Consider the following 24,198-nt stretch of genomic DNA (forward strand, 5'->3'; position numbering starts at 1 on the left):
TTCAACAGACAAATGCTGCCACAAATCACGGGTGGATATTCTCACAGTTTGTTTCCATTAGTGACTGGATCTCTCAGGGGCACATTCCAACACTGTGTCTGTGTCTTTTCCATGTCGGCCCACAGTTGAACTATCTGGCTGGGGCTTCGTTTGTGGACCAGTAGGACTCTGTGGTATGAACACACATTCTCCTCTTCCTTTCCAGGAAAGTCAAACGTTAGAAAGGCAGGATGGTGGATGGGTTGAGCGTTAAGCCGAACCATGCACATCCCGACGTAAACGTCGTCGATGGGGAAAAGGTGAACCCTTTTAGACATAATGTGTAGACGTTTAGTCAACAGGCCTGAGTACACCACCCCTCCTCCGCCTGCGTATGAAGGATAGAAGCCCTTGTAGAAGCTGTCTGGGACAAAATACTTGGAATTGTTGACTCGGTTGGGTAGAGCTGCACCAATTACATCTCCAATCATGAAGTCTTTTATGGTCTCTTGTGCTTGTGGCTTCTTCAGCTGTTCCTGGAGGTAGGTTATCAGTTTCGGGGTGTTGACGAGGACGTCGTCATCTCCCTTAAGGACAAAGTGAGTCTGGCCACAGACGCGTGAAAACCAGCTCCAGAAGAGCACATCTTTCAAGGTGAGGTTGAAAAATGTGTCCTTGAAGTCCCACTGCAGAATGTCTCCATAACGTTTATTTTCCATCTGCAATAACTCAGATGAATTCACACCCAGCTCCTCAGGGTTTTCTTTGCCTAGCAGAAACACCCTGCGGACATATCCTCCACCTTCTTTTCCTCCACTGCTGTTCCTCCCCTGTCCTGCTACCCAGCCCACCTTGCCCCAAGTCTTTCGAATGGCCTGCCGGTTCTTGAAATTCAGCTCTGTTGTCTTGATGGCCAGGAGAAGCAGAGGGGGCCCCTTCTCATCTTTTGCCCCAGCTCCACATATTCCATCTGGCTGGAAGAGGGCTGGGTAGTCCCTCCTTTGCATGTGTCTCACAAACTCTTGCATTAGATGTGGTAGCCTGTCAAAGTTTCTCCACTTGGCCAAGTCGATAACTCCAGAGAAACTTTGCCTCAGGAGGGTCTCGTGAAAGGTGCTACTTTCAAGTCTTCTCTTGATGTTGTTGGGGCATAGGATGGGGTTGAAATGGCGATCAATAGACAGCTGGAGCCGGTTCCAAAGAGCGTCCCCATTTGGGTAGATATCCCAGAAAGTTTTAGGGAGTGGGGCGGAGGTCTTGTTTCTCAAATTTCCTGAGGCAACAAAGTGGGTAATTTCCGATCCATAAAGCCCCATGGTGCCCAGGCTTGTCGTGTTTCTTATGGTAGTGCACACCATGATACCAACATAGACGAACAGCAGGGCCATGCAGATGCAAGGGGTGCATACACAGATAAACACATTACGCCAGCGACAGTAGCACCGTGCCATTCAACTGCAAATGCACAAAAAGTGTGTTAGTTTGGACAAATCTTAAATCTGCGTAAAAAGAGATGTCTGTGACTATGAATATGCATCACATGAACCATGAAAGCCCAGAGCTAGTAAGTAAATGCAAGAGAGGCAGAGATTAGAGAGAGAGCAAGTAGTCCCTCACTAATTCTGATTTTCTCAAGTAGCTGTGACCTCCTAGTAAAGTTACCAATAAGGCTATACTTGACCTCACCAAAAAGCCCATTTCGTAGCTGATCTTGGGTTCTCAGTTCTATGGCAGGATCTTGATCAGCTGATGGATTTTGCCCAGACTTGTAAAGGTTCAAATTTCCATTTGTCTTAGGACAGAGGACTGCAATCCTACGACACTCCTTCTGCTTTGGAAGATCATGTCATATAATTAAAAGCTCCACATGAGCTACTAAATGGACCCTGTGGTGAGATTGTTCTGTCAACTACTGTCCCCAAAGTTTGAGCTCGAGTATATATCAAAATTATGAAAAGAGAGTTTCTAATAGCCAATTATTCACACTTTGAATAGGGGTGAAATACAATTCTGTCAGCAGATAATGACAGAAATGACAGCAGTTTCCAACATCTGATGTTAATACTACTGCTTCTACGAATAATAATGATAATAATAATGGTTATTACCATTATTATTAACCTGTCTGTATGATATTCAAATTTACAGTTAATATTGCATCTTTATTACTTTGAGTCATTTGACAAGATGAGATCATCTTCTCTTTGAGTGCTGGCAATTAAATGAAAAGTCAGCAGTTTTCTTTGCTTACCTGTTTTAAGTGAGGGCTCCCTCATTCACTGAATACTGAATCTGTTAGGATCTGTTTGGAAGTCCACGGTCCACACTAGTAATCTGACGGCCTTGTCATTGGCTTATTTCTCAGAGAAAAAAAAAATGAAAGAAAGATTCCCGCTCTAATAGGAGCCAAAGATGTTATCCAGACAGTCAGTCAAGTGGTCAGCCAAGATGGTTTTCCTTTTCTAGCTTCAACTCATCTGACCTGCTGATGAATGAGGCTGCTGCAGTGCTTGGAGATACTTGTGAACGATGAAAAGTTTGACGGAGCAGCTTTACTTAGCGGACACAGACTGCCAGGTATGTGCATAAAGGGGAAACACCCACTGACAGAAAAACAGCAAACAGGAATGGCATGTTGTTACTTCACCATTGATGAGGGAAGGTTGAACCAGGCGTGAATAGGATGTATGAACCAATCAGAGAGAGGTCTAAATATACAGCAAAAAGACCATCATTGTTTTGTTTCTGACTCTTGATGTCATCATTCCAGCTGCTTTTCCACAGCTCACAACAGACTGTTTAAATGGTTATTAATCTTAAATGTCAAACATCCATCTGACATCTTGAATACAATAGCTGGGTGAAACCTGTGCATAACAGGTCCAGAGGATGGTAGGACTTCTTTTAAACACAGATTAGCTGTACACTGATCTTGCATCATCATCATCCTCATCACCCCAAAACCACGTACATCAGGTCAAACAGGATGAGTGAGGAGGGGCTCATGCTTGAAATGCTTGACGTGTGCCTGGGATCCTGAAACCTTTGTGCTTTGTGAAACCCACTGTTGCTGTCGTCAGCTGGAAACACCCAAAACCAGCAATATTTTCCACTTCCACATGAAAAGGGGTTGGCACCAGTTTGGCAGATTTTTCAGTTAAATCTGTACCACCTAGCAACGAAAGGGACAATCTATGAAAGAAAATGAGAAACAAAGAGAGAAAATGTAGTATTTATTATTTTCATATAGAGTGAGTAAGTTTTAGTCTTTGGTGCTGAATAGTTTAATATAAACCATGGTGTTATAATCATTTTACATTCCATTCTATTGTTTATTAAGGCTCAATGTCAAGGCAGGGTAACAGATGCCAAGAAAGAGAACAATTAAATATTGATTTTATAAAATAATGTTAACCCAAGGTGCATTTCCTGTATTAGTTAGTGAACCTCAAGGCTGGTGGGCAGTAGTTACGTTAGTGTGACACACAGTTGTGTCCATTTTTATTCATTACTTTATTTTAACTACCAGTTGGATAAATTGTTAGATGTGAATGAATTTTTGAATGAGTAGGCTGTTGTGAATAAGGCCTGTTTGAGTGAAGTTACCATCTCTACAATTAATTAATAAATTAAATGATCTTAAATTATTTAGGATTTCATAAAATGCACAATCTTTCAATCCCAGTAAATTCCTTCTTTACAAACAGGTTGTAGTGAAGTATGATTCAAATACTAGATGATGTAAATGCTGCCATCTAGTGTTCTTTTCTGTGCAACTTCATTCTCACTGTACATCTGGCTCATATTTGACTCTTGGCTTTCTTAGTGTTCTTACCACTTTTGAACATAAATAATGAAATAACGTTGAATTGTCTGCAAATCAAAAACAACAAACACCAGCTGTTTTTGTTACAAAGATGACAGGACTGTTTCAAAATGGTAGGAATAAAGTTTTATTTTTCATATGAAGGGGTGGTTTTGGGTTTTTATTCTTTTACAAGTAGTATGTTTTTGATAAAACTTGCAAAAAATCTTCTAGCATATTCCAAGAATGATGGACATGAAGAGAAGGGGATTTATTGCTGAATGTTAAAATGAAGACACATTTTTATTTTTTCACCGAGTGGAAAAACAATTTGCTTGCTGCTTTTTCCATGCACCCAACTACCAGTACCACTAGGACATGCAGAGGGGTTGGGGGTGAGAGGAGAGGAGAGGAGAGGAGAGGAGAGGAGAGGAGAGGAGAGGAGAGGAGAGGAGAGGAGAGGAGAGGAGAGGGAGGCAAGGGGAGGGAGTCAGTAGGTAAAAAAAGACAAGGCAAACTGCTTGACAAACACAAACATGGAGGGTCTTGTGTGTGTGTGTGTGTGTGTGTGTGTGTGTGTGTGTGTGTGTGTGTGTGTGTGTGTGTGTGTGTGTGTGTGTGTGTGTGTGTGCATGTCATATGAGGGTGTGTTTGTGTGTGTGTGTGTGTGTGTGTGTGTGTGTCTCAGTGTGTGCTTCATTATGTGTGACGAGTGTATGATGTGTGAAATGTATGTGTGTATGTAAAGGTAAAGGGGGGAGTGCAGGGTGAGGAGAAAGAGGATGGGGGGTGGGGGGTGTTAACAATTCAACTAGCTCTAGAAGCACACTACCCTCACTTGCAGTATTTCCACATTGCAAATCCCAGATCGGTTACAGTGAATAGTAAGACAAAACTAGCCAGACCTTTGGGCCATGAACCCAAATAATGTTTTTATAAATTTCTAACAAGATTCCCCTGACTCTGAGGGGTTTGCCACCATTTTTAAGATACTTTCTATATCTGTGATCCATGCATCTCCTGTGTGAAAAAAGAAAACGACAAAAACTCTACTTATTGGAAATTAACTCTAAGAGGGACACAGTACCATTTTCCTTTGTGAGCTTGAAAGGGTCTCTAAACCCAACGTATATCTGAAGTGGAAGAGTATCTCATATGAGCAGCCCACTGTTGGTGTGCTGTTCAGTATATTCATCTGGAGATGGGGCCTAAATTCATCCGCTAGTTGCTTCTGAAGGTCGGTAAGGGGCTGAGAAAGACATGAAGGGGCAACAAGGGGAAGAGGGGGCTGACAGAGACAGACACATAACAGATCATTCAGTCAATATGACCAAGCAAAAGAAGTTCAATCAATAAAGGTATAGGAATGCAAATCAAGGATGCAGTAATCAGTCTTATCATATACCAGCATTTGGCTGTGAACTAAAGAAAAAGTAGAATCAGAATCAGAAACTCGCTCTCTAGCAGTGTGAACCTGCACGAAGTGACCCCCAAGAGATTTATCCCATCAGAGCTGTGCCGTCGCTACAGGGGTGAAAGGTGGTGGCGATTCCAGGGGCCCACAGATGGAGAAGGCTCGTGAAGTTTCCAGTTGGATTATATTAGTAAAAAAAGAAAAAGAGGGGGAGGGGATGTGTTGGGGGGGAAACCCAGAGCGACATCCTCCTCTCAGGGAGCCCAGAATTCCTAGCTACACCCCTGCAACATAGTGAACAGATGTGGTCTTGTAACATCATTTTTTTGATCATCATCATCGTGACCCACACACAACGAGACACATGCCCACTTACACACATACACACAACCTTTTGAAGTAAAACAACAAAAAAAGCAACTCCCTTCTGATTCCAAGAGTTTTTACCAACGCTCCCTTAGCCATTGCCACAAGTTAACTCAACAAACCTGACAGACAAACAGGGAGGAGAGTGAGGGGATGTGGATCTGGCCTGCGGACTGAACTGTGACTGAGATGACGTGCGCTCTTTGCTTTGAGTCTTTTGGCTGTGATGTGATGGGGAAGTCCTGAGACACAGTGCGGCTCTAAGCTGCTGGCATAGGAAACGGGCGGGCTGGGCAGTCCACGGGAGGCCAGAGTCAGGCTGGATTACAACTTAGGTTAGGTTGGGTTTGGATCGGCAGCTCCCTGGCCAATGACTGCTCATGGAGGGAGGTTCTTACAGTGCAATGGAGCTTCTGGCAGCGTGAGGATTGGTGGGAGGAGCATGTCAGGCAAACAAGAGACCACACCCTCAACGGCGGTGACAACGAAACGAGGTTTCACGAGGTGTACGTACAGGCATGCACCCAAACACATACACGCGCGCACGTACGCACGCACGCACGCACGCACACACACACACACACACTGCAACCACCAATGTCATGGCAGCACCCTGAACACCTCTACAGGAATCTGGAGTCACTTTCCCTCAACAGCTCCCTAACACTCTTGTTTTCACAGAAACAACAACAAATGATTTAGAGGCAGCAAACACGGACATAAATGACTGATGTGATTCATCCAAAAGTCACCCGAGACAAACTACCCTACATTTCCGGCTGCATCAGTGACTAATGTCCCTGTGAAACGAGCGCATCGTGTGGATCATACTCATGTAAACAGACACCTTTTACACAGGAGGAATCAATATTGCATGATGACATAATCAGATCACAGTTCAAAAAGAAGAAGATCCCAAATCAGAGAAAAAACCAAAGCAAAAGGAAGGAAGAGGGTTGGTCTCTATAAAAACGAGGAGTCTTTATAAGAAAGGCTACAAAAACTCAATGGGACCTCCGACTTCAGCATACAGCAAAAGGCACCACAATATTATTCTATTTATCTAACTTGTGAAAAAATTGGCACGTAATTCTCTTATTTTTTCATCTCTCATAATGCTGTAAATCAAAAAACTTTACATATAAATATTTCCCCCCATTATAAAAAAAGTCTTTGCTGTTAGCTAGTAGACAATTTTTGCTGAAATGAAAATAAATATTTCATTTGTTTAGAATATCTGTCTGTTATACAAAATAAAAATATTTTTCCTAGGTGCAGGTCTCTAGTCCACTGGTTGTGTGTAGGAGGAAGGGAGTGTGTGAGGTGGAGGGGGTGGGTGGTGGGGGGGGGGGGGGGGGGTTAAGTCTTAAAGGGGCATGTTGTCAGCCTTGGAGCGCTGCGACTGGGAGCCGCGGCTCTGCCCGTTGCTGCGTGTCCCCGGCCGACTCAGCCCGCGGTGAGTCCGTGTGTCCGCACCGGATGACGAACGGAAACCCGGGACGGTTAAGGGTGGGTCCACGTTCATGTTCTGCATACTAAGGAAAGGTGTGCTCTCCCCGTGAGCATCCTCTTCCTCCTCCTCTTCCTCCTCCTCCTCTGACTGGCTGAAGCTCTGTGAGCTGTAGTCCCGTAGGCCCGTTGAACGCTGGGAGATGTGTCCGTTGAGGCGGTTGCGTCGCGGGCGGCGCCGGCTCCGGATGGGTTCCCGTGATGACGCGTACTCCTGCGTGGTCTCATAGGCTTCGTCATCAGGAAGACGGTAGGGGCTGGACGGTAGACTCCCTGTGCTCTCCGTCAGGTAGGGTCGCCGTGGACGCCGGGGCTGCCTGTATAAACTTCCATCCTAAAGCATAACAGAGTGGAAATTTTGATAGAACTTGTACACTGCGTATGATAAATATGCATGTTGATCAGACACATTGGGTAACATGTGACTTCATGAAGCTGAACATGGGCTGTGTAGTTTTTGAGTTGTTCCCATGTACACCATCCTGCTGTTGCAAATACTCAGTGGAGCACCAAATTAGTATTAATCCCCAGATGAAAATAGTCCCCAACAAGGGCACTATTTACTAAGTAAAGTAATGTAAAGAAACATTAACTAAAAACTTCAGTGGCCAGCTGTTTTGGGAAAATATCTAGTCTTTTTTTTTTTTTTTAATGAAAATATATATTTGTGATTCACTTTTAAAGATTTACACCTTCAGCAGATATAAATGGCCTTGGGGCTGAGGACCACAGAGAAGGTGGAGGAAGCCAGAACATTGAGACATGAATTGATGCATTGCTGGTCTTTTAATGGGATCTGTTAACAATAAAAAATTGTGGAACATGATGGCGTATTGTCATCATCACTGTGCCACTCCACGCATATTACAGTCATGTATAAGCATCATTCTGCCAGTGAGCCCCATCCATCTATTACTACATATGTATGTACATATGTATATGTATTCGATTTTCCTACATACATCTGGGCATCGTAGCAGCGGCTGGTCGTCATCTCTGTGGTAGGCGGCAGCAGCGGGGGGCAGGGAGAGGGCGTGGCTTGTGTTGGGCGAGGTGATCTGGAAGGTGGGCACCTGGGGTGGCAACAGGGGGTAGTGGAACTCCACAGGAGACAGGCGTGCTGGAGTGGTCAGCGCTGACACATACCTGGACAGAAAAGACAACGGCAGATTATTGCAGATACATGCAAATGTGCTTACATGAGCAAGTCCACCAAAACTAGCACACGTTTGGCCATGATCGTAATTGATGACTATGTCCGGTTAACAAAATACATGAACTAAAAACTGTACTCAAAGCTGTAGGTGGCAACGAGCTGTCAGAAACTCATGAGTTTAGCATTCTGTTGAGTTGTCATTGTTTAACTACAATTTTGTATTTCGTATGTATTTCAATTTGGCACTAAGGTACAATAGTTTGACTGCCAGTGATCTTGCAGTACACATCAGCAGAATCTTCGAAAGGTCATGAAATAATTCAGTGGGGTACAACAGTTTTTGGTTGGGATGCACTACTCTGATACAGTTACACTTTGTGATTTGGACAGATAGCAGTAACTAGTCAGTATGAGCCATTGAGTCCCATCCATCTGTTTACTAAACCACTTGTCCTCTTCAGAGCCAGGGGGCTGGAGCCTACCCAGCCTGTGCTCAGCAAGAGGAGGGGTACACCCCAGACAGGTCACCAGTCAATCACAGGGCTAACACACATAGACAAACAACTACATTCAGACCTGCAGGCAATTTAGTGTTTTCAGTCCAGTCCTGACCTACAAGTCTTTGGACTGTGGGAGGAAACCACACAGAAACACTGCAGCCAGCTGGCTGAGGTTTGCACACATGACCTTTTTGCCATGAAACAACAGTGTTAACTGCTGAGCCACCTCGACACCCACTCAGTCAGTTCCAAGAATATGAAAAACATTACTGAATGTGTGCCATCTCGGTGTATGACTGCTGCACTTCATTGAGTTTAACTTCGTAGTTAATGTACAACTTTGCCACAGCAGCGATCCCAAATTCTCAAACACTGGGTCAACTTCGCACCAAGATGCGTTTTTGCTTATTGTGAAATGCAGATTTTTCATATTACCCTGGTTTTATGTTGTACAGAGAAATCACTCTGGAAATAAAATGGTATAAAATCATTCCTCCTTTTTACCTTGTTCCTTTAGAAGTTATTTAATGTGAAATCAAGAGAATATTCATACCCACTGAAACAAGCCAGTTTATTAGTCAGACGGCATTCTGGGACATATTTTGGAAACCACTAACTGGTAAACAATAAAAACAGAGGAGTCAGGCTTAGTCAAAGTGGGAGCACCAACATTATTTAGAACATTCAAAAAGAAATGAGTCTGCCATGACTGACCTTTGCAGAATAATAACTGACTGGTCTGTTTTGACAAAGAATTTACCAACAATGTTTAAAATACTTCATTTCTTATCGAGAACTCATATAGGTCCCAGGATAGTACTAGTTTAAAAGTCGCATTATGTTATACAGCATCTGGCTGAAGTTGTCCTTGATACGTTGAAACTTTATAACAAATTACTACCACTTGGGGTCGCCAAAGAGTAAAGAGGCTGGTGTGACAAAAATCAAAACAGAGCAAAAGTACTGTAGAGTTATGAATAAAGGCAGAGTTAATTCCCACCAGCCCCAACATCACTACACACACACACACACACACACACACACACGCACGCACGCACACACACACACACACACACACACACACACACACACACACACACACACACATCCACTTGTACTTGTATATTTGTGAGGACCCTCATTGACATTTTGCATTCCCCAGCCCCTAACCGTCACCTAAATCTAACCCTAATCTAACCCTTACAACCAAGGCTTTGGTATGGTCTTTGGCCCTTTGAAGCTGCGAGAACCAGCCAAAATGTCCTATATTTCCAAAAATGTCCTCACTCTAGTTTAAAAACTTCCTCGTTCCTCAATAGGTAGTAAGTACAAAAACACACACATACACAAACTTATGTTCCTACCAGTTCAGGGGACATTACACTGACTTACATTAATTTACTTACTCTAACCCTAACCATAACCACAAGCACTACTTTCCTAACTCTATGACCGCTATGGAAGGTAAGGAAAGTAAATCCCCATAATGTGACAATGGATTTATGTCCTCACATCACGAGTCATACACACACACATTATCAACTTCCCTACCTGTCACTGTGAGGCGAGTCTCTTAGAGAGTCGTAGGAATCCCCGTACTGCATTCCCGGCCCTGAAACATCCGTACAGCCCCAGTGGGCGGCTCTCCTTGCCATGCATGCCGGGCTGCTGCACTTACTGGTTCCCACAGAGCTGGACAGCCCACCTGACTGGCAGTCTGAGTTCATACTTTCTGTTCGCTCCATGCTCCACGTCTGCTCCTCGTGTCTGCAGGTGTGGGTGTTAGCAGAGAGTAAGTTTAAAAGGTTACAACAGCACTTAGGATGCAGGATACAGAGGAAGAAGAAATGCTGGGTAAAGAGACAAAAAGAGGAAAAACTGTTCACAGGCATTGTCTAGAAAAGCACCACTAAGTGATCATTTTGACAAAAAACACTAAATCAAATCACTCACTGTAATGTGGCAGAGATGTTAGTACTGCAAGTGCCACTGACAATCAACAGCCAGCTGTGCAACTCTTCACTATCTGATTGTATACTACCTGTCCAGCATCAATAAAATGGAATTTTATTTTTGGCACAAAAGCATTGAAAAAAAAAAATGGAACCAAGGATATTTCTTTGTTCCCACAGACTTCATTACCAACAGCAATCAGAGATACTTTCTACAAAAGAAACTGCCCCTATGACAACTGTTAGCAATTGAAACTGATCTCATGTGAAGACAAATAACTAAAACTGTTTGCCTATGTATGCATGCCCTTCTGCATGTGTGTCTTAGGCCAACCTGGAAGCATGTGAGGCAGTGGTAGAGTGGTGGGAGCGAGTAGACATTCGGCTGCCTGCATAGTTGCCTGCACCCTCAGCTCCGTGGCTGATCACACACTCTGTCGTTGGGACACTCTTGGAGATGTACTGCAACAGACAGACAGACAGACAGACAGACAGACAGACAGACAGACACACACACACACACACACACACACACACACACACACACACACACACACACACACACACACACACACACACACAAACATATTGTAATACTTTTACTGTGTTTTGATTTTCAAAACAACCAACATACAGTAAATATAGATGCATTAAACATAAATAGAAAGTGATATCTCAGGATGAGATGATTTTGTTGATCACTTCTCTCCCGTTTTGATTGTTGCTATAATGCTGACTCATGCCCATTACATCTCCAAGAGAATCGTAGGTGTTTCTGCCCTCTCTTTAATGTTTGTCAGCTATGTGTCACCATGTTTCCCCACGTTGTCAGTGGATCAGAGTTTTATTTACACAAAGACTCTTTTGGAGGCAAACCTTCTCTGAAGGCTAAAAGAACACTCTTGGTAGAATTCAGTGCAGAAGTTAAGTAAGGTGTATCAGTAACCCCACGTAAGGAGACATAAACCAGGCTCAGTGGGGTTTCCTGTGAAGTCTGTTCGTGTGAAGCTGACATACAGTTCTTGTGTCTTCTTCTTCTTCTTTTTCTGCTGTCCCTGCTTTTGCATTAATGAATATCTGAGAGTATTCTGAACATTTTGACACCCAATTTCCTATTTATAGGGCAGTTTAATATTTAATTAAAACCACTGATACAGTCATGGAAAAAATTATTAGACCACCCTTGTTTTCTTCAATTTCTTGTTCATTTTAATACCTGGTACAACTAAAGGTATATTTGTTTGGACAAATATAATGATAACAACAAAAATAGGATAAAATAGGATAACTCATAAGAGTTCAATAAAAAACCTGATATCTAGCCATTTTCCATGGTATTCTTGATAATAACCAAAATCATTTAAGTTCTTACATCAATAGCTATGGCATTGTACTGCCAAAAACAGTGCTTTTAGGCATTCCATGTTATTTTCTGTCTGTTAATCACATGATACACACAGGAGTTAGTACTTGATTGCATATTGTTTTTGATGACTGCAGCCACGGGTCTTGGCATGCTGTCCACCAGCTTCTGACATTGTTCTGCTGTCACAGCAGCCCATTCCTGTTGCAAAAATTCAAACAAATTTGCTTTGTTTTTGGGCCTGTGGTTCTCCATTTTGAGTTTGATGATGTTCCACAGGTTTTCAATTGGATTTAGATCTGGTGATTGAGCAGGCCAAGGCATGGTTCAAATGTTCTGGTTCTCCATCCAGGCTTTAACTGACCTTGCCATGTGGTAAGGGGCATTGTCTTGTAGGAAAACTCCAGTCATTCGAGGCAGGAAAGAGTCTATCAGCTGATGGAAGAAGACTGTTTTCAAGAGTAGCCCTGTACATGACCTGGTTCATTCGCCCTTCACACAATTGCATTTGCCCTGTTCCACCCATACTGAAACAACCCCTGATCATCACAGATCCACCCCCATGTTTTACTGTAGGGGCAAGACAGTCTGGTTTGTAGGCTTCTCCAGGCTTCCTCCTAACCAGTAAGTTGGCTGGAGTGGGCATCAACTCAAAATTGGATTCATCACTGAAGAGAACCTTAGCACAATCATCAACAGTCCAATCCTTGTGATCCCTAGCAAAGAGTGACTGGGCCTTTCTGTGCCTTTCATTGATGAAGGGCTTCTTCCATGCCCTGTGTGACTTCAGGCCAGCTTCAAGAACTCGGTTTCAAACTGTCCTTGCTGAACAAGTCACATTTCTCGACAGTGCCCACTCATTTTTAAGGTCCCTAGAGGTCTGATGATGATTCCTGACAGGAACGGATGAGTGCACAGTTCTCTCGTGGGGTAGAAGACGTTTCCTGCCTCGACCAGCTAGCAATGTGGTAGTACCATGTTCGGCCTGCTTTTTCTTGGTGTAATGAACGGCTGTCTTGGAGATCTTCAGTTTTTTGGCTACCTGTCTCTCACTCATGCCAATTTCCAGCAGTGCCAAGATGGCTGCCTTTGTATGCAAGAGCTGACAACTTCTGAGTTGTGCTACGGCTTGAATGTAAACAGGAACCCACTCTAGGCCTTTGCATGTGCAGTGCTGCTTATGACATGAAATGGCCTGGGAATACAATTAAGCTTAAGCATGTCAAATAGGACATAAAGTCTTATGGAATCAGCTGCATTTTTTGTCGTGTTCATTGTAATCTTCAGGTAATATACCTTTAGTGGTATCAGGCCTTAAAATGAACAAGAAATTGAAGAAAACAAGGGTGGTCTAATAATTTTTTCCATGACTGTGTATCTGGCTTTATTGCAGCAGAGCCTCATGCACTTTGATAGGAAAGTGAAGTTAACCTGGACATTACAGAATGTGACTTCTATGCGTTCTCATTGGCAGCCAACTGATGTATTGTGTTATTAATATTGTTGGCTTAATGCTTGACTAGTGTCTCTAATAAAAAATATATAAATATAAATATTATAAACCTATCCCTCTTAGCAGAACTTTTCCTCGTTTTGACATTCAATCAAGAACCAGTTAATTTTGTTGCATTTTTTAAAAACTTTTTCACTTTTATATTTATTCCTTCCTCGAGAGCAGCTTGGCCTCTATGAAAATCTGGAGTCTGTCTGGAATGATCAGTTTCTTCTCAGCGTGAAGCACGTGGATGTCAGGAGGTGACTTCCAGTCAGTCAGTTTAATCTGACATGGGGTGTGTGGTTCTACTGCTTGGACTCACGTCAACCATGGGGATCTCCTCAGGACCGGGCCCAGGGTGGTTGGGTCCATTGGCCAGCATGCGGTTGGGTTGCTCTACACACTGATTCTGGTTCTGGTGTAGGTGACTATGCATCTTCTTCCTCTGCTTTCTGGAGGGTTTTTGAAGAAGGGACATTAAGTGATCTGACAAAAGTGCCAAAGACAGTGACTGATATCATTTTGCTACTCACTATAATTGCTCTTTAAAAATCCCTTCTGTCTCTCCTTAGCTTCCATTACTTCTTTTGCTTGCACTTAACTCATCACATGATTGTTTTATGTTCGTGGCAATATTGTCAAAGCACTACAGCACTCTCTCAATTGCACCTTTGAGAGACCTTATGGCCACTTATTGCAATTAAAGCTTGTTCTTTGTTTTATTTGCTGTAAAGTGCTCAGGACTGAAGGTCTAGCAAAATTACAGATTTTGATTAAGCTCTCGTGCTAAAGTATTAGACAGTGAGAAGAATGAACCATTCTCTCGTCCTGCCAGCATGACGAAGAAACCAAGCAAACAAACAAACAATAAACTTTAATTGTTAATTAAATTATTTACTGCGACAGTAGTGGAATGTAACAAAGTACATTTACCAAGTACTGTACTCAAATACATGAAACACTGTTCTTTTAACTCCACTTGATCACTTTAGTTACCAGGAAAAAAAAAACGTGCATGACAATCTTATAAAATACATATTCTGTATGCATACACACCACTCGGTATGGACTGCTATGCAAGGCGAGGGTCAGGTGACCAATAGCCGAACTAGCAACTTATTACAATAATATCTTAATAGACCACACTGGCTGTGGGTTTGACAATGTAGTTTATGAGCTGTTATTCGAATGTTTAAAATGTGAAAACATTTTAGGAATTAAAGACTGAAAATGATGAGTTGTGCCCTGTTGATCATGTTATTTCTCCAGCCAGATATTCAAGCTGCTACATATTAAAGAATCAGAGGGAGAACTCTCAAATGTGGAACTTCAACAAAAAAAATGATGAATGAACTTACAGTATACTGAAGGGATCTTTAATTGTTGTTAATGCGTTGTATGAATATTCATTAAATATATAATGTAATACTTTGCAGAGAGGTCAGCTTGTTACAAATCTTAATTTGGTTGGTTCTCCTTTTTCAAATTTATTACCTTTATTATGTTTGAATCACAATTTGTCAAAACGTAACCGAGGCAACAGGTGGATTAACAAGCTTTTCCCCTGTGATGTACAGTATTCATACTTTTTTTTTCACAGCACAAGTAAACAAACTTGCAAAGCTAACTGGCCTAGTGACACAGTCGGCAGTCTCCATCAGTCGTTTCCTGACTAGTTGAGGCTCCTTGTCATGTTTCAGATGTTTTACTTAGATCCGATTTTGAATGCAGGACTTTTAATTGCAATGTAGTATTTCTGTTGTACTTCAAAAAGGATCTGACCACTTGTTCCTGCACTACTCTACAGCATGAAAAAAAGCAGCTCATTGCTAATTTCTCTTTCAGTGGGTTAATTTGAAAGATTGGAGCCTTTCATAAATGGGGAGTCATTTATCTTTCCTTCAAAGACACATACTTGGTTTTGCAGTAGGCCACCACACAAACGATGCCAACCACCAACAGCGCCACGCAGATGCCTGTGATAGTCAGCACCCGCCTCTGGTAGAGCTCCTCAGCCTCTGTGGACGGAGACACACGCACATACAAACACACACGAGTTCACATGCATGCACACATCCATGCATTGAAGATAATCACAAAACAGACAGGAATATGTACGCGCGCGCGCACACACACACACACACACACACACACACACACACACAGCATGAGCACTACTCAATTGATGACAACTACAGAAACACGTTTCTCACTATTATCTGCTGCCATCCTATTCCCTGCACTGTCTATAAAACAGCTCCTGCTCTATCATGCCACATGGCTTTCAGTTTTAACTGTACTACAGTCACACACTGCTACTACAACACAAGGGTAATTCTATAAGCTCCTAAATATCATGATGGAAAGCAGAGCTGTAAACCTACATCCTGACATAGACTTCCTGCTGTCCTTATACAAGTGTATTTACAATGGCAATGGGGATGTAATGCTACAGATAGTACTGGAGGGGATCTGAATGCATGCCTGCATGGACGAGATCATTAAACTGAAAAAGAAACAAAGCATTTCTTGTTCAAAGTGTTGACACCACAATGGCCCGAGAGGGTAAAGTTTTGGTATCCGCAAAGCTCACCATGAAACTGTCGCATAAGTTAAAGAAAAATGTAAAAAGAATATTTTCTATTTGACTTTGATGTTAATTAGAAAGGAATATATATGCTTTCATGACCCATTTTTAACTTTTTGGGTGTTCCAGCCCTTGAGCAGGTAATGTTTTTGTATGCTACCAAGTTTGACACAGAAGCCTATGTACGTTTTTTAAGTGACCCTGAGGTGGTCATACTGGAGGGGGCCTGACCCTTGTTTGTTTTTTTAACATGTACTGAAAAGCGATCTTTTGCCACTCTGGTTGAAAGCTTCAAGCCTGTTTTAGCACTGGCTGCACTCGGCATCACTGATGGGTGTGGTTGAGTTGAACGTTGTCAGACGTGTTGCACCTGGAACCACACCCAACAGTGATGTCATAAAGTCCTGGAGTGAACTTCTACATCACTGCAGGACGGTGAGAAGTCAAACCAGCAAGATAAGATGAGAAAAACAGGTGCAAACAGTTATCCATATGGTATAAGTCATTTTTCTGATGTTGGTGTGACACTGTCAAACAACTTACCACAATAAATTATGATTCATGATGATGATTGTTTCAGAATTCTGTGTTAATAATTTCTGGGACTGTTTGGCTTCAGACAGCTTACTGTATCACAGTCGCTTACGTTGGGAAACTAATATAAGCTGCCATAAAAGACAAATTATGATTTACTTTTCCTTCTAAAGCTATTGAATTGACCTTTAATTACATAAAGACATAAGCAGTTAATTTTATTTTTTTAATCATCCATTGCACTCATTGCTATTTTCATTCTACGAAACACTTTTTGCCGTGACAGGGTCGAGCTGGCTGCTGCACTTTCATGTCATACAGAGTACTTGCCTTTGAGAACATCTCTAGACAGATTTGGATCACATTTCGCTGCACTACTTTCAACTCATTAAGCTCCAATAGGTTTGTGGTGATGCCGTGTGAATACTACGCCATCTTGGTGTATCTAGGTTAATTCAGACTTCTGGGCCCGCTGTGGTGTAACACTCTGTGTCAGAACGGCAAGCGCAACGACACAATCGCAGAGGGAGCAACAAACTGAACAGAACATGAAGGGGAGAGGGAGGGGATCAAAGGAGAAAAGGCTAAGAGGTGAGAAAGGAGGAGCAGGAGGAAACATACAGACAGAAGGAGGGGAGGGAGGTTGAGAGGGGAGCAGGAGTGTGTCCAGGAGAAAGGCCCTGGGAGAAACTAGACCCATAGAAACCAAAGACTGGCCTGACTTTGTCCCCTTATCAACTAAAACTGGATTATGGAGGACCTTGGATTGTTAGTTACGGCCGAATGAAACTCCCTGAAGACCAGTGATTGTTTTTCAATGTCATAAACCTTCTGTTACACAAACATTCAGTTAGTTTTAGTGTTTGTGAAGCTTCTGAAGCTGTCAGCTTAATGCAGTGACGCTGATAAGCAATCAGTACTGAAGACTGTCTGTCCATGTATCTAGCTGTGGTTCTGCTGGGGGAAAGTTGGTCGAGAATCAGGTAAAATACATCAGAAAGCTGAATTTATTTATAGCATTTCTGAAATCCGATTAAGTCAGGGGCATGTGAATCAAAAACTGTCCCATTTACCTAATTCATCACCTCACCTTTCCCCTTCTCCCCTCCCACAAAAAAAGCTCTAGACACGCCACTTAAGGGGAGGGAAGGGGTTGAGGGAGGGGAGGGGGGGGTTCTAAATAAAGGGCCTCTGTAGGGATTGACAAAGCCTACGAGAGCCTTGGCCCGGCATTGTGTGTGTGTCACAGGGGACTGATACAGAAAGGCAAAGGGAAATGGGAAGGCGAGCTCGCTGGCACAGTGGAGCCAACAGCAATCGTGATTTAGGACAGGCAAGCTCTCGACTTCGACACTGAGTCAATCAAGGGCAGAATAATAAGGACAGACTATGTGGTCAGGCCTTTTGCTCACTTTTGGCAACACTTTGCAAAAATACTCGCAGCTTGCATGTTTTTATTTGACAGGCTGCTGAAGCCAATATGCACGTTGCCAAGGCCCAGAGGACGAGCCAGATACTTGTATTTATCGATGATGTGAGACAGTCTCTGATTTTTGGACAAAGAGGGTAGCTTTTGTTCTGATATGGTATCCAGATAAACACAACTTTGTCTTAGCCCTGTTACATTGTGTTTTAATTCAGCTCTGCACTTTCTTTCATTGATGTATCCCTCTCAGTTAATTTGTCTACTTTTCCAAATTTTATCAGACTATAAGAGGAGTGCATGCAGAGAAGGAAGGTTTCATGTCTTAGAAGCAGGTTAGTGGGCAGGAGAAAAAGAGGGACAGGTTGAGGGAGACCCAGTTGTTGGTTTTAGAAAGAAGATGGCACAATAATGTGTGACTGTGAGAGGATCTTGGCAAACCCTTTAAGCACAGCAAAATGAATAATAATGTTCCATACCCATAAATTCAATTCTGAGAAGCTCTGCCAGCACAGAAAGTTGTCGTGGTAAAAGGAAAGAGACAGATAGGGTCAGGTGTAATGTCCACTTTGGAGCAGATATATTATTGTCATGTCCTGTACGCTGAACCAGGATATAAGTTAATTAGTGCTGTCAACCATAGTGACTGACATGTGTACCGTCCAGTAACAGACAGACAACTCAGACAGCCTCAGCTCTGTGACCCCCAGAAATGAGAGGAAAAAAAAAAAACGGAACCAATCCAAATCAAAAGCAAAGGGAGAAAATGAAGCAAAGGCAGAAGGAAATAGAAGCCAACAGGCAGGAAAAGGCATGCAGAGACAGACGGACAAAGACAGCAAGACAAGAAGCCACATCACTTACTGCTATATTTACTAGACCTCATTTCTGGAGTAAACAACATTGGATAGAAATACAAAACAAAATAATAATAGGAAAAAAAACAAGAAAACAAAAGATAAAAAGCAGTGAGTTACTCTCCAACATAAAAACACAGTACAGTCGATGAGGCTGGCACAGCAAATGGGGGTGGGTGCTGTAACTCATTTGACTAATGGCAATTGTGTGCCTTTGTATTGATTACAGCATACCTCTTGTATAGCACTTTGTCCCACTACTGCTGCGCACAGCTATTATAACCTTTCACATGATTTACAAAGAAATCATCTCAGCATTCCCAATTTCCATGGAATTGCATGCATTACCGGCCATAAAGAGAGATGCTCATACGAAGAGTCAGCCAATCTTCTGTTGACCCTAACCTGAACTACTCTACATTTTGACAGTGATAATCGTTTGTCGCGCTAGAAAAGCAGGCAGTAAGAAATCAACATGGATTTAAAACAGCCGAAAGTGTTCCTTCAACTGATTGAAAGAGCATCACAATGCAAAATAAAAGCACAGCGTCACACAGACAGATTTCAGCATGTAGACAAAGGCTTGATGGTGGGGTCAAAATAAGCAGACATTACACATAATGTGAAATCTTATGATGTCAAAACTGTTCTTGGTTTAAATTTGACGTTATTCAGTGTGGACACGTCCACAACAGACAAACAGCAAAGCAAGACGACGAGACGTGGAGCAACAGTGTCTAACCCCTGGAAACAAGAGGAAGAGGGTCATTTTTATCCCTCTGTTTTATCTCCGTGTGATTGCAGGGCCTGTAACAGGAGCATGACACAGACAGCAGAGGAAGGAACAGTTTTTCTTTTGTCTAAACGTCACAAGGCCAAACCTCCAGCAATCAGTGAACCTTCTGTGCAGTGCCAAATTTTTATGCACATGTCCTGGGAACTCTGGTTATCATCTGATTGTACCATACTGATTATATGTGTTTCAGTGTCACTGCCTTGCAATCACAGGAGAGGGACAAGACATGCCCCATTAGCATCCCTATGGTTTATAGGAATAGTTTGACATTTTGGGAAAACTGCCTATTTGCTTTTTTGCAGAGTTTTGAGTGAAGATCAATACCACTCTCATGCTTGTACAGTAAATATCAAGCTAGAGCCAGGAGACTGTTAGCTTAGCTTAGCATAAAGGCTGGGTGCAGAAACTAGCCATGGTAAAATGAAACATCCACCTACCATCACCACTGGTTTCCAAATAACCTGAGGCTAACAACAAGGTAGGAAGTCACTGCTTTTAGCCAAGAAATACTTTTTCACCTAACCATCTCTAACATTTTTATACATTCATATATAATTTAGTCGCAATGCATCAAACTAACATGTTAATTAATGATCTTCAGGTGTGCTGGTAGGTGGATTTAGTTACTGTTGGACACAGCCGTTTCCCCCTGTTTCCAGTCTTTGTGCTAAGCTAGGCTAACCGTCAACATGCTAATGTAAGTGCATTTCACAGAAAAAGTCAAACTATTCCTTTACTTCAATTACACTGTGATGAGAAGCAAAACATGTGACACCATTTCGAACATATAAAAAGTCAACCCTAGAACATTTCAAGCAGCATTTAGCCATGTGCCATAATGGGAGATTTTCTCAGATGATCCATGGATGCTCAGAGCGAAAACAACAGATTATCACATTCACCCCTGTATGTTCAACCCTAATCTCTTAGCTCAGGGCAGACTCCACTGACATGACATCAAGAAACTCCACTAATATTAAAATCAATCTCACAAAGAGATCCTTAGCCCCCCAATTCCATTAAAACTTTAAATGTGAACATGTTCTAGCTCTAAATCTCATTCACTTGTCCAGTTATTTGCTTTTTTTACACACTGTAGCTTCTAGCAGTGACTGGCAGCTGTCCAAAACAATGTCAGAAAGACTTTTATTGTTGTCCATTCTAAAGCCTTCAATTGCCAGTTGTACTCTACTCTAAAAAGTAATGGGGATGAAAGATTTTTCTCTTTGTTTACAATAGTTTAGCCTGTTTACATATTTTAGCCTGATCCTTTTTTTTCTTTACTGTTAGAAATCTCAGCAGCACCAATGGACCATCCAAAAGCCTTCCAATAAAATCAAATAACTTCAACTTCCTGTATTGCTTAATTGTGTTAATCCTCTGTCTCCTCTGTTTCTTTGTTTGTGCATTTCACTGGATCAAACTGCAAAAAAAGTATTTGCGTACAGCTTCAAAGTATTGCGCTTTAATCTGTGAAAGTACACATACCATAAAAATGTCCTTATTGTTGAGTTGCCAATTCTAGGGCTGTTTTTGTTTTCAGCTGCTCTCTTGGTCAAGTATCCAGTATGTCATGTGCACTAAATAGGATTCCAAGCAGATGAACTAGTGTGAAAAATAGCTCGTGTGTGAATGATAAAATATCTTGATTGTTTGTTTCTGGTGACCAGAGGAGCACCACAGAGGAAACAGGGGAGACAGGGAGAGGAAGGGGTGGACACAGAGGCATGCGAACTCACATCCTCTCTCTCTCTCTCTCTCTCTCTCTCTCTCTCACTCTCTCTCTCTCTCTCTCTCACTCTCTCTCACACACACACACACACACACACACACACACACACACACACAGACATACTCTCCTCGTTAACTTACATGAAACAGGTTTGCAAACACACACACACACACACACACACACACACACACACACACACACACCCAACCCCTCCAATGTAGCATGCATCATCTCAGTGAGAAGGAGACAGACAAGAGCAAATGGACATACTGTAGAAACCGGCCATGACGGAGTTTTGACAGCGGTCCCCCGTATAGTCATTGGGACACCTGATGGAGGGAAAACGAGACACAGAGGGGCAGGGGAGGGAGGTGGGGGGGTTAAAGTTACAAAGGGAAGAGAGGGGATAAAACAGAAGGCAAGAGAGGAGGAGAAGAACATAAAGACAGAGAGAAAAGAGGGGAAAAGACAGAGGAGGGGAAGGAGGGAGACATAAGAGAGCAGAGAGATGAGGGATTAGAAACAGCACAATCCACCAACTACAGAGAGAGAGAGCGAGAGAGAGAGAGAGAGAGAGAGAGAGAGAGAGAGAGAGAGAGAGAGAGAGAGAGAGAGAGAGAGAGAGATGACCTGCATACCGTGACATCACCGCCATCAATATGACATCACTGCTACAGTTAAGACATCATCACAGTCATGAGGGTCATGTGATGGTGGTGCAGGAGGTAGGAGGGGTCAAACGTACAGCTGTTAACCTCCAACCCCTCTCACATATAAACACAGATGCACGCACAAGTACTCACACACATACACACACACACACACACACACACACACACACACACACACACACACACACACACACACACATGCAATTGCCTTGTAGAAGATTATGGACTCTCATTGATTGCATAATAGACATCCATTATTTTGAGCTCCATTATAAAATATGTCTGTAAAAACTGTAAAGACTGTAAAACAGCAGACAAGGTCAGTTTATACTGATCTTACCTGCTATTTAATATTTGGGAAACTTTCTCAGACCCATGAAAGTGTTTTCTCCATGATGTCATCTCAGTGTAAAGTCTATGATTGCACACCAGGGACAGGGAGAGAGATACAATGAATGTGTTGTAATAGCAGAAAACGGAAGCAAAGTAAGAGTGGAAAAAAATTCTCGGGCAAGTATGCTTGGCGAGTAAATTATATTCAAACGAATGTTTTCCAGAGTCTGACATTCATCCAAGATTAAGAAATCAATCTGAGTAGAGTGGATGACCATTACAGCAATAACATCATTTTCACTGACTGTTATGTTAGCTAGGATATGTTCATCACATGTCAACAACAAGGTCCAGGTTTGAAGTAGAGTTTCTCTGTCCCCTTTAGATTCAAAAATGTATAAACCTGCAATAATAGTTTTTGTTTGGCCAAGTGGAATAAAAAAAAGTGTTAAACACAACACTGACATATTATAACCTTAAGGCTAATAAGGCAAACTCGTTAGCAACTAGTCGCAAATGTACAGTACTGTGTCTGGGATCTCACTGATTGAAAATCAAATTTAAATATGATAATATTGGTTCTTCTGTTAGCTCTGTTTTTGTCTCCACCAACTCCATCTAGTCTCTGTGTCTGTCTGCTGTTCAGTGCTGAGCAGGTAGCGTACAGTGAATTTTTTTGCTGAAAACAGGTGACTACCTTTGTTGGAAATAAGGCTGATGAAGAACTATGAGAGTGAAACCAACTTTAAGCTCAAACACTGAGCTTAAAGTTTCCATCAAATCAAAACTGATGTTTAAGTGTTTATCACGTATGTTCTTGTGCTGTACATTACGCATACAGCTGTATTTTGCACAAATGGCAAAAAAGTCCTTTTACAGGTATTCTTAATGGTATTTTAGAGTTTGTCATTAACTGGAAAATTATTAAAAAATGTTGATGACTCATCCAGCACTTGGAGGCATATGCTAATTTTGCATCCAATGAAACATTTTCTTGATTTTTAATATTGCTGCCATGGATGTGGAAAGCAAGTATTTCTGGGTGCTGGACCTCTTTATAATGTTGTTAACTGACATGGGTGAAACTATACCATATTTATGGAGAAAATATTTTCTAGTTTTCCCTCTGATGTCCTCTGGCTGCTCTGCCTCAACTACAGCGTTTCTTGATGGACTTGTTACTGCTAACTGCTGCTCACTGTACCAGGCTCAGCAGCCTCCAGACCAGGATCAAACACAGCCTCTGAGACCAGTGGAGGTCAGTTTGATGACAGAGAATTCAGTAATGTTACCTGTGTGGTTTGCAAAGTTTCCAGTTGGACAGATAGCATACATGTTGTAGCTGCCGTTAGCTAGTTAGCTTGGTTAGCCATGCAGCTAACATCAGTGTCAATATTAGCTGACTCAGCCACAGGTGCCAGAAGCTATTTGATCCGTTCAATACAAAATATTGATTGGAACAGCTTTAATGCAGCGTTAAAATACTTGACATGTTTAATGTGCTAAATTAATTATCTTAACATAAAAAACGTGGATGGGATATGGAAGGTGTAAACAAACATCCAGTATCACTGGCTTTGCACTCGGGGTGCAAAAACCCTGCAGAAAATGAAAGTGATGTATCCTCTTTAGTCATGCATATGCAGTGTCTTAGGAGTGTGTAATGGCATAGTCCACTGAAAACAGCATCCTTGCTCAGTATAATGGTGTGTTTGTGTGTTTTATG

At 42.2% G+C, this 24,198-nt stretch overlaps 3 protein-coding genes across 7 annotated transcripts in view; 1 reads left to right on the forward strand and 2 right to left on the reverse strand.

Moving 5' to 3' along the window:
* Nucleotides 1-24,198, forward strand: part of ctsf (cathepsin F) — a 113,522-nt gene that overhangs the window by 12,905 nt on the left and 76,419 nt on the right. Inside the window, exon 15 of one of the 4 annotated variants that reach the window (XM_070962397.1) lies at nucleotides 9,766-9,783. The exons of the other annotated variants lie outside the window; for them this stretch is intronic. The gene's annotated coding sequence lies outside the window, so the exon portion shown is untranslated. Of the gene's footprint in view, nucleotides 1-9,765; nucleotides 9,784-24,198 lie in introns of those variants that run through there. 4 annotated transcript variants of the gene reach the window in all.
* LOC139331614 (N-acetyllactosaminide beta-1,3-N-acetylglucosaminyltransferase 2) lies at nucleotides 42-2,281 on the reverse strand. Its single transcript, XM_070963205.1, has 2 exons — nucleotides 2,231-2,281; nucleotides 42-1,434 (listed from the first exon to the last, which is right to left on the reverse strand). Exon 2 carries the CDS (start codon nucleotides 1,428-1,430, stop codon nucleotides 42-44), a length of 1,389 nt encoding a protein of 462 aa, XP_070819306.1. The 5' UTR covers nucleotides 1,431-1,434; nucleotides 2,231-2,281.
* nrg2b (neuregulin 2b) overlaps nucleotides 3,920-24,198 on the reverse strand; it is a 55,383-nt gene continuing 35,104 nt past the window's right edge. The window contains exons 5-12 of one of the 2 annotated variants that reach the window (XM_070962390.1): nucleotides 21,739-21,797; nucleotides 18,563-18,586; nucleotides 15,455-15,557; nucleotides 13,862-13,991; nucleotides 11,016-11,143; nucleotides 10,281-10,496; nucleotides 8,036-8,219; nucleotides 3,920-7,407 (exon numbers count right to left, since the gene is read on the reverse strand). In XM_070962390.1, coding sequence (XP_070818491.1) covers nucleotides 6,931-7,407; nucleotides 8,036-8,219; nucleotides 10,281-10,496; nucleotides 11,016-11,143; nucleotides 13,862-13,991; nucleotides 15,455-15,557; nucleotides 18,563-18,586; nucleotides 21,739-21,797 — 1,321 coding nt within the window. In that variant the 3' untranslated portion in view covers nucleotides 3,920-6,930. The remainder of the gene's footprint in view (nucleotides 7,408-8,035; nucleotides 8,220-10,280; nucleotides 10,497-11,015; nucleotides 11,144-13,861; nucleotides 13,992-15,454; nucleotides 15,558-18,562; nucleotides 18,587-21,738; nucleotides 21,798-24,198) is intronic. The other variant, XM_070962391.1, reaches the window with a different exon arrangement.

The sequence above is a fragment of the Chaetodon trifascialis genome, chromosome 5 (assembly GCF_039877785.1).
Source record: "Chaetodon trifascialis isolate fChaTrf1 chromosome 5, fChaTrf1.hap1, whole genome shotgun sequence".
Taxonomy (NCBI): Eukaryota; Metazoa; Chordata; class Actinopteri; order Chaetodontiformes; family Chaetodontidae; genus Chaetodon; species Chaetodon trifascialis.

Coding starts and splice junctions, on each gene's coding strand:
- LOC139331614 (XM_070963205.1), bottom strand. CDS start 1,430: ATGGCACGGTGCTACTGTCGCTGGCGTAATGTGTTTATCTGTGTATGC.